The sequence below is a fragment of the Hippopotamus amphibius genome, chromosome 4, assembly GCF_030028045.1.
Source record: "Hippopotamus amphibius kiboko isolate mHipAmp2 chromosome 4, mHipAmp2.hap2, whole genome shotgun sequence".
NCBI classification, from domain to species: domain Eukaryota; kingdom Metazoa; phylum Chordata; class Mammalia; order Artiodactyla; family Hippopotamidae; genus Hippopotamus; species Hippopotamus amphibius.
The window spans coordinates 123,720,212-123,734,323 of NC_080189.1; the positions used below are offsets into that span (position 1 = coordinate 123,720,212).

General features: G+C 44.5%; 1 protein-coding gene across 6 annotated transcripts in view; it reads left to right on the top strand.

Annotated features, from left to right (window-relative positions):
• Window positions 1-222: 222 nt before the first annotated feature.
• MSRB2 (methionine sulfoxide reductase B2) overlaps window positions 223-14,112 on the top strand; it is a 29,839-nt gene continuing 15,949 nt past the window's right edge. For 4 of the 6 annotated variants that reach the window (XM_057732459.1, XM_057732461.1, XM_057732463.1 and 1 more), the window contains exons 1-3: window positions 882-1,075; window positions 8,280-8,380; window positions 13,398-13,474. In XM_057732459.1, coding sequence (XP_057588442.1) covers window positions 931-1,075; window positions 8,280-8,380; window positions 13,398-13,474 — 323 coding nt within the window. In that variant the 5' untranslated portion in view covers window positions 882-930. Of the gene's footprint in view, window positions 352-881; window positions 1,076-8,279; window positions 8,381-13,397; window positions 13,475-14,112 lie in introns of those variants that run through there. The other 2 variants (XM_057732460.1, XM_057732464.1) reach the window with 1 other exon arrangement.

Here is a 14,112-nt window from a genome sequence, read left to right on the forward strand (position 1 = left end):
GAACAGGAACCCGGGAAGAGGAGTGCGGTAAAGAGCGCAGAGCGGTGTGGCGGCTGCAGAGGGAACAGGAAGGGAAAGTGGGGAGGAGGCGGAGCCGAGTCTCGAAGACGTGGGCGGGGCCGGTGGACCGTTGCTCCTGGTCGTCTGTGGGCGGGAGCCTGCGTGCGTGGGCGGGGCCTGAGGCAGCGGCTCGCCACGACAGCGTACAGCGTCATGGGGCAGCGTATAGCGTCATGGCGCGCCTTCTCCGCGCCCTCAGGGGCCTGCCCTTCCGAGAGGCGCCCTGGTGGGCGGTGCGGGGCAGAGCCGACGGCGGCGGCCGCGGCGGGAGTACCGGCCCCCGGGATGCAGGTAGGACGCGGGCTTCGCAAGCCCCGCTGCCACCTCCCGGCTTTCGGTTTCCCTTCACTTGCCGGGACTTGGGGGCCCGCCTGCTGGTTCTGGACCTGGCGCTTCCTTTCTCGGGATGCTTCTTGGGGGCGTCCCCGCCCACCCACCTCCTGCCGCCTGGGACAGCGGGTTGTAAACTTGCAGGGGCGTGGGCGGGGGTGTCACTGACCCCTGTGAGGATCTGTGGAAAGGTACAGGTCCTCTCTCCAAACGTGCACACACTTTTTTTTTCTTGTTTTTTTTTTTTTTTTGCATCATATGTGCTTAGGAGCCAGGCCTCCAGGTGAAGGACAGCGGTGTTGGGTGAGCAGCCCAGCCCGCGCGCTCCCCGCTGCAAGGGCCTCTGCTCTGACACTGTCTCCCCCCCGTCCCGCCCCCAGTAACGTCTGCTGCTTTTCGCGTCTGAGAAGCAGGCAGTTCAGACTTTGCCTGCCTGTGGATCTGCTTCCTGACCTGCTCTATTTCTGTGTTTCCAGGACCCAGGTAAACGTGTGAGCTAATAATCCATTCCACCTTTAACCTGATAACCATCGTTAGTCAATGGCTGTGATACAGACCAGGGAAAAGTGTGTGTATTTTCCACAAAACGCCTTTGGCTGCTCTGTGGGATTGCGGCACTTTTACATTTCATCCTTTAGTACGGAGTCACCTGAGGAGACCTGTGTCAGCTGGCACTGTTTTTCAGGTCTGTTGGCTTTGTGGGCAACTGCCCAGACATCCCTCCTCTGAATCCGTTTGTTACGTGAGCATTGAAGACGTTTAAAGATACATAAGTGTGCTGCACATGTACCCAGTCACTTGGAATTATTCTTATCCCCGGAAATTTTCAAAATGTAGTGTTAAATAAAAGCCCTGGCTCTGTGCAGTGGAAGGCTGATCCAACATGACTTGAGGCCTTGGCCCTCAGACCCCTTGGTGTCTCCAGTCAGCCCATCTGATATTCGTTCTGTGCCAAGCGCTGGTTTCCCGAGAACCACAAGTGATGGAAACATCACAGTTGTTGGCTGGAGCTCTCATTCCCCTTTATAAGGGTGGTGGTTTCAGCGGAAATTTGTCCTTCATGTTTGTACTTGGTGCTGTCGGAAACAGCCTAATGAACTGCTGGAATCTGAGGTTCTCCAACAATGTTCAAATTTGGCCAGACACCAGTACAGGAACTGCTAACTTATCAGACACCCCCTCCTGGGAATTTATTCTAAGAAAATAATTCAAAAGAAGAACAAGTTATGTGTGCAGAGATGTCTTTAACAGCACTACTCTTAAGAACTAGAAACTGGCTATAACCCAAATTTCATCAGTTAAGGAATGCTTAAGTAAACCATGAAAGTTCAATTCAACAGACTAGTAGGCAACCACTAAGAATTATGGGCAGGTAATAGTTTTGTGGTTAAGGGAGTTTCAGTGTTGACAGTGTCACTCACTGGCCTTGGGCACGTTTTGAACTTGGTAAGCGTAAACCTGTTTTTTTTCTTTTATAAAATAAGGTTAATGATAATAGTAGGGGTGTTGTACAGAATAAATGAAAAAACAAAAACTGAAAATGTTTTATGACAATATTGGTGCTTAGTAGACATACAATAAGCATTAGTTACAATTATATAAATAAATGGAAAGGTTAAAAGTATAGCTATATTTAACCCTGTGTTGTGGACTTGGGGCCTTGTTTATATGTTGGCCTAGGTATCCACCTTGCCGGAAAACTAATCAGAGGTAACAGACAAGTATAGAGGTGTGCTAATGGAGAAACATTTTATAGGCTATACATTTTACCACTTATACTCAGTTGTAACAGGAGCATTGTACATGTGCTTTTAACAATAAACTTAAAGCCAGCAGTGATACACATCATAACTAATTATACTCTGTGATAACTTCACTAGACAATTTTTTCCATCCAGAACATTGGGGTCAAAAATATGGTTTGAAGCAAAACAGTAGCTTTCCATTAGAACTCTTTAAATTTCTTACCCAGTTCAGCAGTATGATCTGAAAGTTATCAAATGTTTTCCATACCAAATAATCCTAGTTCCTTTAATATTTCTTCTGGCTGCCTAGGGGCCCTTTGGAATACTCATAGTTAGCTTGAAAGAAACTTAAAATCTGTTATCAAAAGCACCTCAATATTCCTGGAAAATTTTGTTCTCTTAACAGGGAGAAAGAAAACCAAATTCCAGTTTTGTACCAGCTTACTATTAATAATAAAGTTCATTTATGTAATTAAATCCAATCTAATCTTAATCACTCTTTCAACATACAAAATTCTTTTCTCAAAGTTCCCTTTTTTCACAAACCTTTTCTCACTTTTCATATCCATATGATTTGTCCCTTATTTTTCCTCCATCCAAAAACAACCAACTCTAGGAGAAAATTATTATCATCATTTTTCCTCAACAAAAATATCTCCATTCTTTATACCTTCTCTCGCCGACAACACATATCCTACTTGCTTTACACACTGAAATGCTTCCCTTATCATTTTTAGTAGCTTTAACTACATATTACAGTTTTTAACCCTTAAAAGCCTTAACAAAATCAAGAAACAAGTAATTGAACTGTTACACCAGCATTTACTGATCAGCAAATTTAAGCACATATTCCATAACCTCTAAAAACTTACATTTTTCTCATAGCATAATTTCTCTTTAATGTGGTACAAGATACATGTTTAATAAACCCAAATATCTTTTAAAGTTCTACTAATTAAGCCAAGGCTGAAGTCTCAAGCAAAGTGGGCTGTGTTTGTATTTCAAGGACACGATAAGAGTTAACTTCAAGCTTTCTCCGACGCATATTTTTGTTCTCTCAGGGTCAGAATTCTGAAAACAATATTTTATCAAGCTAGCTTTCTCTAACTGCATATGCAAAAAGAACCAGTTTGGGAATTTCAAGAATTTCATCTTAATTTTTTCCAGAGTATAAAGAATACTGTTGTCATATATTGCTTAGAAAATTATCTTTCCTTTTCTTTAGTCATATTCTCTTAGCTAAAATTTTGCTAATGAATTGAACCTGAACTTCCCATTTTACAAAAGACAACAAAGATACCAATCACACAAATGAAATATACTCTCATACACCAGAAGACAGAACTGTCACAATCCTCAAAGACAGTGACCCAGGGACTTCCCTGGTGGCGCAGTGGTTAAGAATCCACCTGCCAGTGCAGGGGACATGGATTCAACCCCTGGGCCAGGAAGATCCCACATGCCACGGAACAACTGAACCTGTGCACCACAACTACTGAGCCCCATGGGCCACAACTGCTGAAGCCCACGCGCCTAGAACCGGTGCTCCACAACAAGAGAAGCCACCACAATGAGAAGCCCATGCACCAAAATGAAGAGTAGCCCCCGCTCTCCACAACTAGAGAAAGCCGGTGCACAGCAATGAAGACCCAACGCAGCCAATAAATAAATAAAAAGTGACCCATATGGAGTCCCAAACAAACGCTTCTCCAACACAAACGGCCCTCAATGGTAGAGACACATCAGAACCAATTGGCAAAATACCCAAATAGCACTTCGTGCTCAAAAGAGAAGTTAGCCCGGCTGCACACTGGTGGACTTACTCGGTCTTGGAGCTCGTCAGCTTCTCCAGAGGGATGTTTCCGTTCCACCGAGGAAAGACATACGTTGACAGCCAGTGCCGAGCAGGGGAGAAACAGGGAGGATCCCCGAAACAAATGGTTTCAGCAGCTGCCAGGAACGTCCCCCCAAATCCCCCTCGGGGACAGCGAGCCAGGAGCAGCCGCTCCTCACACCCACCCCTTTGCGTCGTCATGGCGGCGGCTCTGTTCAGGGAAATCCTCAGGAGCCAGGTATCGCGAGAGCGCAAGATCCCCACGTTGGGAGCTAAAAACTGTACCTAAAGTGGGATCTGGCTTGTCGCAGCTCAAAAGCCACTGAAGAGGCAAGGTTGGTGGAAAGGAAGGTTTGCTTTATTTTGGAGGCCGGCATCCTGGCAGGGGAGGGGGCAGACTCCTGTCCAAAGGACGACTCCCCCCACTGACAATTAGTGGGCAAGAGCTTTTATAGATGGAGGGAAGGGGCTACATGCAGAAACAGCACAGTCAGCTCTGACTGTCATCTTGAAACTGGTCATGCGGTGGTCTGATCAGTGTCATCATGATTGTTTTAAGTACAGTTAATCATCAGTTTCATGGTCGATTTGTTCCCATTTCTTTGAGGCCAGCTCTTGGAATTGTGGCAGCTTATGTCATGGCTACAGTCTGGTCATCATGTAGTTAACTTCTTCCACCTGGTGGAGGTGTCACTATCTACAAGACAGCTCAAAGGTCCTTGAGAAGGAACTAAAGGTCCTTGACTTTGCTTAATGACTAACCTATTATTATTTGGTCTCATTTGACTGTTTTCCTTTGTTTCTGCATTTTCTCACTTCTCTAATCAAATTTATTCTTTGGCTAAAGTATTTCCACAGACAAAAGGCAGGCCGAGGACATGGGGGGCAAGGATCATAGGGTCATGCTCCGTCTCACTGGGACACTGCGTTCTTGCAGTTCCTTCCCACCTCTCTGCTTGTTCACATTTCTTCAACCTCTATATCATGGAGAACCTCACAGTCCAGCCCTTAGGACTCTCTCTCCTGTCTACACTCACTGACTTGGGATCTTCCAGTCCCCAAGATAAATAACATCTTAAGGCTGAGGAGTCCCAAAGTTATGTTTTCATCTTAGACCTCTCTTGGAACTCTAAATCCATATATCCAGCTGCTTGCTTGACATCTCCACTTGAATATCTAATTGGCATTTTTAAAGTTAACAAATTGAAAACCAAGTTTCCAAACCTAGTCCATGTAGCCTTCCCCATCTTCCAGAGCCCAAAAGCTGTGGTACGTGACCCTTGACCCTTTGCTTTCTCTCATCTCCACATCTGACCCATCAGCAGATCCCCCAGCTCTACCGTCAGGCTGTGTCCAGGTCTCACTACTTCTAAGCTGCTCTCCTGCTGCCACCCAGATCCAGGCCTCCACCTCTCAGCCAGATTACAGTAGCCTCTGTAATGGTTCCCCTGCTTCAGACTTTACCCTGCTTCAGATTTTTTATCTAGTATACCTACCACTAATCCTGTTTAAAATATGTTAGATCATGTCATGCCACTGCTAACCTTCCAGTGACTTCCAAACTCACTCAGAACAAAAGCCAGTGTCTTTACAATAGCCTTCAAGGCCCTAAATGATCTAGCCCCCATTACCTGTCTGCTCTCACTTCTACTTACCTTCCCTGCTGACTCCACCCCAGTCACTCTGGCCTCCTTGCTGTTCATCAGATGTGCCAGGAACACCCAGCCTGTTGCTCCTCTCGCCTGCAGTGCTCTTCTCGCAGGTATTCACATTGTGTGTTTGCTCATTTCAGAAGGCTGAAATGTTGCCTTCTTAATAAGGTCTTCCCTCACTATTTTAAATTGTGCGTTGGGGGCTTCCCTGGTGGTACAGTAGTTAAGAATCCGCCTGCCAATGCAGGGGACATGGGTTCGATCCCTGGTCCAGGAAGATTTCACGTCCCACGAAGCAACTAAGCCCATGTGCCACAACTACTGAGCCTGCATTCTAGAGCTCGTGAGCCACAACTGTTGAGCCTGAGTGCTGCAGCTACTGAAGCCCTCACACCTAGAGCCCATGCTCCACAACAAAAGAAGTCACCACAATGAGAAGCCCAGGCACCACAATGATGGGTAGCCCCCGCTCTCCACAACTACAGAAAGCCCACATGCAGCAACGAAGACCCAATGCAGCCAAAAATAAATAAAAAATAAAATTAATTTTAAAAAATTGTGTGTGTATACACACACATAGATACATACACATACATCTGCACACTCTCTAATCTCCTTTGTGATTTTTGAAAAAAATCATCTAAAGTTGTATATTTTTATTTAGTTACTTGACCTCAACTCCATAAGGGCAGTGATTCTTGTCTGTTTTCTTTACCTCTGTATCCCCAGCATCTAGAATAGTGTCTGGCATATAGTAGGTGCTCCGTAAATATGACCAAATGAATGAAGAAATGAATATTTATGCAATGCCAAGGCACTGACAGGGATACACTGAACACAGTTTTTTTAGACTTTCAGCTTCTAGCTGAATGAGACATCCAGACAGATTAACCTATGATCGTCATGTCTATCATGGAAGCACTGAGGGCTGTGACAACCCAGAGGAGGAGCTTGCAACCCAGACTTGGGCGTCAGGGAATGTTTCTTGGAGAAGATAACATGTAAACTGAGACCAGAGATTGGAGACTTTGGTTTCCATCCTGGCACGTAAGGATCTTAGAAATCTTCACTCCATCTTATCAACAAGTAAAGAGCTAAACAAACCATGATGTGTTCTGGGGGGACTCAGAGGACCACAGTTGAGAGGGACTGGAGCACAGTGGAAGGGAGGAGTTGTGAGTGGTAAGCAGGGCCAACCACGAGGAGCCTTGGAAGTCACATTAAGGAGTCTGGAATTTATCTTGAGGGTAGTATGTCACATTGAACAAATATATATTCTAATATATTTAACAGATAAAAATCCTTAAAATGTAGACAACCATAAGCAGTCAACAACATATAATACTGGAAATACCATATTGTGCAGTATTATGAACTGGTGATGAAGATACACGTCTTTTCTGGCTGAGAGATTATTTGGAACTTTCTTTTTTGTAACCAAAAATTCAGATATGATTTTCTCACATTTGATATGTGGGTGGTGACATCATAGGTATGAACATTTCATCTTCAGTGCTGTGGTCAAGTTACTAATGCTTTGGGCCTCTGTTTTCTTTGCAAGCTGAGGTGTATAGATGATAAGATGTTTTCATATTCTTAATGCTGGATGATTAAAATGACTTATTATAATATATGTCAGGCTTCCTACCCCACTTTGGCTAAAGAGAGTATTGTCCTAGTTTCTTTGTTTACACTCACTGGAATAAAAGTAGTAAGATAGGAGCTGAAGGGAGCAGGAGAGAGAAGACAAGTGGACAAAAACCATGAAGCAGGGTAATAGATTATGGTAGGTCTCAGTTTCCCTTTCAGGAGTATGCGCTATAGGAGTCTCTTCTTTTTTCCACACAAGAAGAATTTTTAATAAAGACCTCCCTTGACAAACAAAATCAGAGAGATCTTTATAAATCAGCAAGGAAGAGGGGCTTAATAACCCCCTCGCTCCACGGTCTTTTCTCTCCAGTCGCTCAGCTACTCCCAGCTGTATCCTGACAAGAAATACTCCTTTGAACGTAGTAATGGGAAAAGGATCAATTTCTACCCTTAGCGACCCGAGCAGAATTTATTCTACCTTATTTCATATTTCAGCTGCCTTTTTAGCATCTGTGCCCCAGCGGGACTGGAAAACTGGCTCTCTACTTACTACTCGTTTCTTATTAAACTAATAAGTCAATTAAAGCATTTTGTACCTGAGCTTTCTGGTTTCTGTGAAGAAGGGGTGGGAGGGGGAGGGAAAGGGTGGCATGTTCTACTGGGAGATGGTGCACTTTAGGAGAGAGGCTAAGGAAGAAAAGATCATTTTGCCTTGCTGGTTTTTGTTTTTTTTTTTCAAGCAAAATATATTTTAATAATATAGAAATATATAAAAATCCTTAACTTGATCAGAGACATCATTTGAAAGTCAATAGCACCCACCTTAAAATTTGCAATTTGCCAAACATTGCTATTAAAGTAAATAAGTTCTTATACAGTAGTTATTTTGAGATCCTAAACGATGCAATGAAATATGAAAAACAATTGAAAATATAAATATTTGTAGTGAGGGCATGACTAATTCTTTGAGGAAATAACTAAATTTTCTTAGACGCATCCAAGGCAGTCAACCTAAGCACTCTGTGCCTTGCTGTTTTAATTATTTTTAATTCCTATTTAACAATACAGGGTCTCTTACAAAGCAGGAGCCGGCCCTCTCCAAGAGTGAGTGGCAGAAGAAGTTGACTCCAGAGCAATTCCATGTCACGAGAGAAAAAGGGACGGAACCGGTAAGCTACGCTTGTTGACAGTTTCTGAGTAGATGTGTTGGGCGTGGGGCAGGACAGACTGGAATCCATCTCACTACATAACTAACCCATCATCTGCTCTACGAATCTGGTGCCTTTCATCATTCTCCTTCTCCGAGAATATCCAGTTGTGCAAACCAGAAGCCTTCCTCTGACACACTGCCCTGTGTTGCCTTATCCACCCATTCTGCCTCCTGAATGACCCTCCCATCACTCTGCTTCTCGCCACTGCTCTCGCCTGCAGGCTGGTCCAGGCTCCCACCAGCCCCGGCTTATGTGCAGTCACCTCCAGCTGCTCTCCTCACAGCTGTCCTTGCTCCTCACCTCGCCATTCTCCGCCTGGCCACCAAAGAGATCTTTTGAAAACAGATCTGACCACATCACCCCCTGCTTGAAATTCTTCAGTGGCTTCCCACTGCTTTCAAAGTAAAGAGAAAAGTTTAAAAGTGGCTAATAAGGCCCTAAAGGCTCTGGCCCCTACCTCCCACCCCCATCCTCAGATCCGGCCACTTTTCCTCTTAATCGCTGCACTCAGGCCACACTGTCCTCTTTCAGCTCTCAGACCCTGGGCTTCCCGTCTCTTTAGGCCCTCTTACGCTGTGTCCTTCCTGGCAACCCCCCCCTGCCTCCCCCCCACCCCCAGCTCATTCAAGAACTACCTTTCAGCCCTCAGAGCCAATCTCCATCCTACAGGGAAGCCTTTCCTCAGCCCCGAGCTAGGTTTGCTTTTACCAGTACTTTCCCTTCTCAGCACTTGCCATCCTTGGTATATCCCTAGCACATAACATGGTGCCTGCAGACAGTAGGTGCTCAAAAAATAACCTGTTGTGACTGTCAAATGACTGCAGGCCAAGAGGGGGACACATTATTGAAACTGCCTTCAGTAATCTCTGCTTTCTCCCATTTCCTGAGAGAACAGCCCTCACTGGTTCTTCACTACAGGTCCATTTTTACTGCACTGCATTTCCCAACAAGTAGTCTGTCTTAGGCCCAAATGTGACCACTGGAATATAGCTATTGAACCAGGTTATTAGATATTTTCATTGGTGAAGCACACCACACAGAGTGGACCACAGCATGGCGGTTTCAAGTTGTAGAATATTTATATCTGAATTTAGCAGTCCCTGCAAAATTCAGGTAAGCTGTCCATGTGCTGTAGCCATATAACCATGGGCTCACCCTCAACTTTGCTGCCAGTGCTAAAGGCATTAGACAGGCCACCAGATCCCAATAGATTCTGGTGAAATACTGGTATTTTTGAAAACTTCTTGTGGGCGGGATTTTAATAATGGCTTCGCTGGGAAAGAGACTTACATTAGCCATCATGCAGATAGCACAGGGGAGCCTCACTTGAGTCTGTGCAGTTGTGTGTGTTCCCAGAGCATTGTGAGCCAGCCCTGATCTGAGGGACAGAGCCACGCAGGGTGTGGAGCTGGAGACGGCGGCCTGGAGATGAGCTGCCAGATGTTTAGGAGAATAAATATGTGGGATTCTCAGACAGATGGTGTCATATACTCTGTGCATTTGGCCATTTGACAACACGAGCATCATCCATTATGTTAAGTAATGTTATCAATACCTTTCAGTGGATGCATTTCCACATTTAACTTTTTAGAACGTTGCAGAACCTCAGCTTTCTATTTGGTGACTCAAAATTCAGTTGCACATGCTTTTTATCGGGCAGCAGTAATCTGCTAGCACTCTGCTAGGTATGCAGAAGGGGTTTACAGCCTGGTCAACAGTAACTAAAAGTCAAATTATCAAGAGAAGGTAGGTTTTATGCAGGTCACTTTTTGCCTTCCAGATCCACTATCCACATGCCTCACTCTGCTCTGAGCTCTGGGAAGACTAACCAGCTCCCTTAACCTCTGCTCCGGATTGAGTTTGGCCCCTGGGAGATGACAGCAAGATCAGAGGGCACAGTAGAGAAGCAGGCATCCAGGGTTCCCTTGAGGCTGTGTTCCTCCCATGCAGGTTGCAGCTCCTGCAAGCAGCCTTCCACTCCAGCTACAGCCTCACAGGTCCTGCCCGCTCTGCATCCCACAGGCCAGTAGGGTAATGTGTTCTCAGTCACTGGCCCGGGGGTGCTTTACCTCCCCTTGCTGGTCTCCATCAGCCCTGTCCCTGTGTTTGTAAATAGTCCTGCGTGAAATTATCTGCAAATCATTCCTTTTGGGTGTGTCTGCTTCCAACAGATGCTACTACCTTCCAAGGTATTTAATATTGAAAATATAAAAGAAGAGAGAACTCGCATTGGTGCAGACTGTCTTAGTCAGTACTGGTTACAGTAGCAGGATGCCACAGACTGGGGGGCTTAAACAACAAACATTCGTTTCTCACGGATCTGGAGGCTGAGAAATCCAAGATCAAGGAGCCAGCCAATTCGTTTCCTGATAAGGACTCTTCCTGGTTTGCAGATGACCACCTTCTTGCCGTGTCCTCCTGTGGTGGAGAAAAAGGTCATATCTTTCATATCTCTTCTTATAAGGGCACTAATCCCATTCTTGAGGGCTTCACCCTCATGACCTCATCACCTCTCAAAGGCCCTACCTCCTAACACCATCACATTAGGGATTAGGGCTTAAACTTGAATTTGAGGGGGTACACAAACATTCAGTCCTCAGGACAGACTTTGAAAACCCAGGGGAGGGGGTATCTTAAAAGTCATTGTCTCTGACTCTGACCCCATCCCTGTGCAGTCAGTCATCTCAGTTCTCTCTTCTAGATAATTCTTCAGTCAATCATCATCTTTTTATTTCCACTGCTCCTGCCACAATTAAATCCAGGCCTGAATTGGTGGCCCTTGGTCTCCAATGTCTTCCTGCCCCCACTCCCATCCATTCTTCATGTGCATGTCAAGTGCTCCTTCTATTGATAAAAACCAGCTCTGATCACGTGCACACCCAGTTTAAAAGTTTCCATGGCTTTCCATTTTCAGTAAAATGGCATTTAAACTCTTTAGCATGGTCTGATCAAAGCCGCTACGATTTGGCCCTCCCTGCAGCCCCTTCTCCACATTGCCCTGCTCTGTCACGTGGGCCCAGCCCAGGCTGCTCTGTCTGAAATACTCCTCCATTTCTTTATCTGATTAACTCTTACTCATCCTTAAGGGCTCAGCTTAGTGTCTTGGCATTTTCCTGTAATAAACACCAATCAGACGTGCAATGAAAAATAATGCTGATAAAAGGTTAAAGAAAAAGAAAACCCTGATCTTGTTCATCTCAGGCATTACCTGCTCCAGAAAGCCTTGGTGAAAACTCCCCTTACTAATACTACCCTCACTCCCTGCTAACCTTTCCATCAGAGCTGCTGTCACCCGGTGTGACAGCTGCCAGCTCACGTCTCTTCCCAACTTGGTAGCTAATTCCAAGTGCAGGAACCGTCAGCTGGTTTTGTTTTGTTTGTTTTGTTTTTCCATCTTGCAACCTTAGTACCTAGCCCAGCAGTGGATACACACTAGGTTTTCAAGTAAATACTGGAATGAACAAGTGAGATAGAAGGTGAGTTTGGCCCGAAATAAGTGATAGGACTTGTATAAAACTGCGGAGGAAGGGTGAGAGGGCAGACAGCAGAAATCAGGCAGGGAGGCAGAGGAGAGAGGTCATTTCATAAAGTATGTCGGCTAAGGATTCTTTTATGTTTGACTTTTTTTTTTTTTAACTTACTCTGCTACCAGTTCCTGTCATTTCCTCTGTCCAACTGTCCCTACAATGAAAAATTATATTTTGAATATTATCAGGCTGTCCAGATCCCATGAGTAGGCTTTTCTAGATCAGCTTCAGGTCTGGGTAGCCCTTTGGCGTGTGCATCTCATCAGCCCAGGTGGGAGGGACGCGAAACTTCCTCTTCATTCCACATGCCCATTCGTGTGCCAGCATAGGGGACAGGCCAGAAAAAGACCAGCTCACCTCTGTTAGGATGTCTGCAGCCAAGTTTAGGGTTTTTAAAGCGGGAAAACATCCAAGTGTGCCCAGATGGTGGGCTCAGTGGGTTAATTTGAAATTGTCCGTTATGCAGCTCCCTGAAAACATGCAGTTAATCCTACCATGGGGAATGTGAGTGTTTGACCTGTAGATTTGTCAAGGTGGGAAGTCTACTGAGGGCCAAAGGGGCCTCTTGTTTCGTGAGTCAGCTCTGGGACTTGGTGACCCGTCCTGTGCCTCAGCTTCTCTTCCATAAAATGGGACAGCACCTGCCACTAGCCACTGCTTGTGGATTTTCATAGTAGGCTCGTGCAAGAGTTTCTTTTTCTTAAAATTCCTTTGACAGAGGAGATGACAAAAAGAATTGGGCAAAAATAGTCTCTCTCTCTTTTTTTTTTCCCAGACAGTGAGATCAGTTTACAAAAATATTACAAAAAATATTAGTCTTGGTTCACTCATTGCCTCAAGTCTCCTTGTGTTCCTCTCGGAACCTGCAAACTCCTTAGGCCACAATTAACGTGATAATTTCAGCTAGGTAGTAACTCAGGCACTGGGAGAACCTAGCTCATTATTTAGCATTTATTAAGTATGCAGTGTCCTAAACACCACGTGAAGCGTGTTAAAGGCACAGCTCCAATCTCACTGCGCTTTGCTTTTTATGTTTCTATATCCTGTCTTTAATTGGAGATTTCAAAGTCCTTTAGACAGTGGACTATTTTCCTGTTGTATTAATATTAACTCCTTTGAAATTGAGACCGAGATCTTACACAATCCAGAGGCGCGTTCTCTCGCTTTTTCAGAGGCTTTGATGTTCTTGGATAAAAGGTGCTATATAAATACAAAGCATTATTAATGTCATAATTTGAATATTTGGCACAGTAAAGGCCGGTCGTAAACAAGCCTGCAGGCTACTTCACTGGGCACGCTGTAATTTTCTCTCCGGTGATATTTGCACTTTGTCAAATTAGTACAAAAATTCCTTTATTGGGAGACTTGATCTTGGATTTGGATCTGCTGTATCATGTCCTGCTGGTGTTATAAGAACCCTGAACATGGTGTATCTCATTTACTTTCAGCCTTTCAGTGGGATGTACCTGAATAACAAGGAATCGGGAATGTATCACTGTGTGTGCTGTGACAGCCCGCTCTTCAGGTGAGATGAAGATCAAGAGGTGCGGAAGGAGAGTAAGCCTCTAAATTCATACAGCTCTGTCTCTTGAGGCCTTGGATAAATACATACTCATGATGTTTTTAATTGCCCTTTTCATTTGACCTGGTTGCTATAAGGAGTGCTGTTCATTTAAGATTCTTGCCTGTCTTGATTATTTCTAGTGTTTAGAGCATTACCTTCTTAGTCTATATTCTTTCTTTCTGTATCCCCAAGAAATAGCAAAAAACAAAAAACAGAAAAACTTGGTGGGCACCTTAAGACAAAGCTATTCGAGTTTTTCCCCTGGGAAAATATTTAAAGACATCTAAACCGTAATGGTATTTGCTTGGCCATGTGATTAAAACTGTATCTCTCCCAGGGAAAAATGGGTTTATAATTTAATTTGGGAAATGTAGAATTTTATGAGGATAGATTCCCCACAGTGCTTGACAGCAGTGAATACCATGCCCTCTTCTATGTAGCTAAAAGTAAATTTAATTGTCCCTTGATTTCAAAGTCTCTTTTAAGTCAATCAGGGTCTGCAATCTCTCAACAAAGGCTTTTTTGTTTAGACATGCAGGAAACAGTCTCAAAAAAGTAGATTCGATGAAGAAGAAAGGAAAACATCTTTGAAGTCCTGT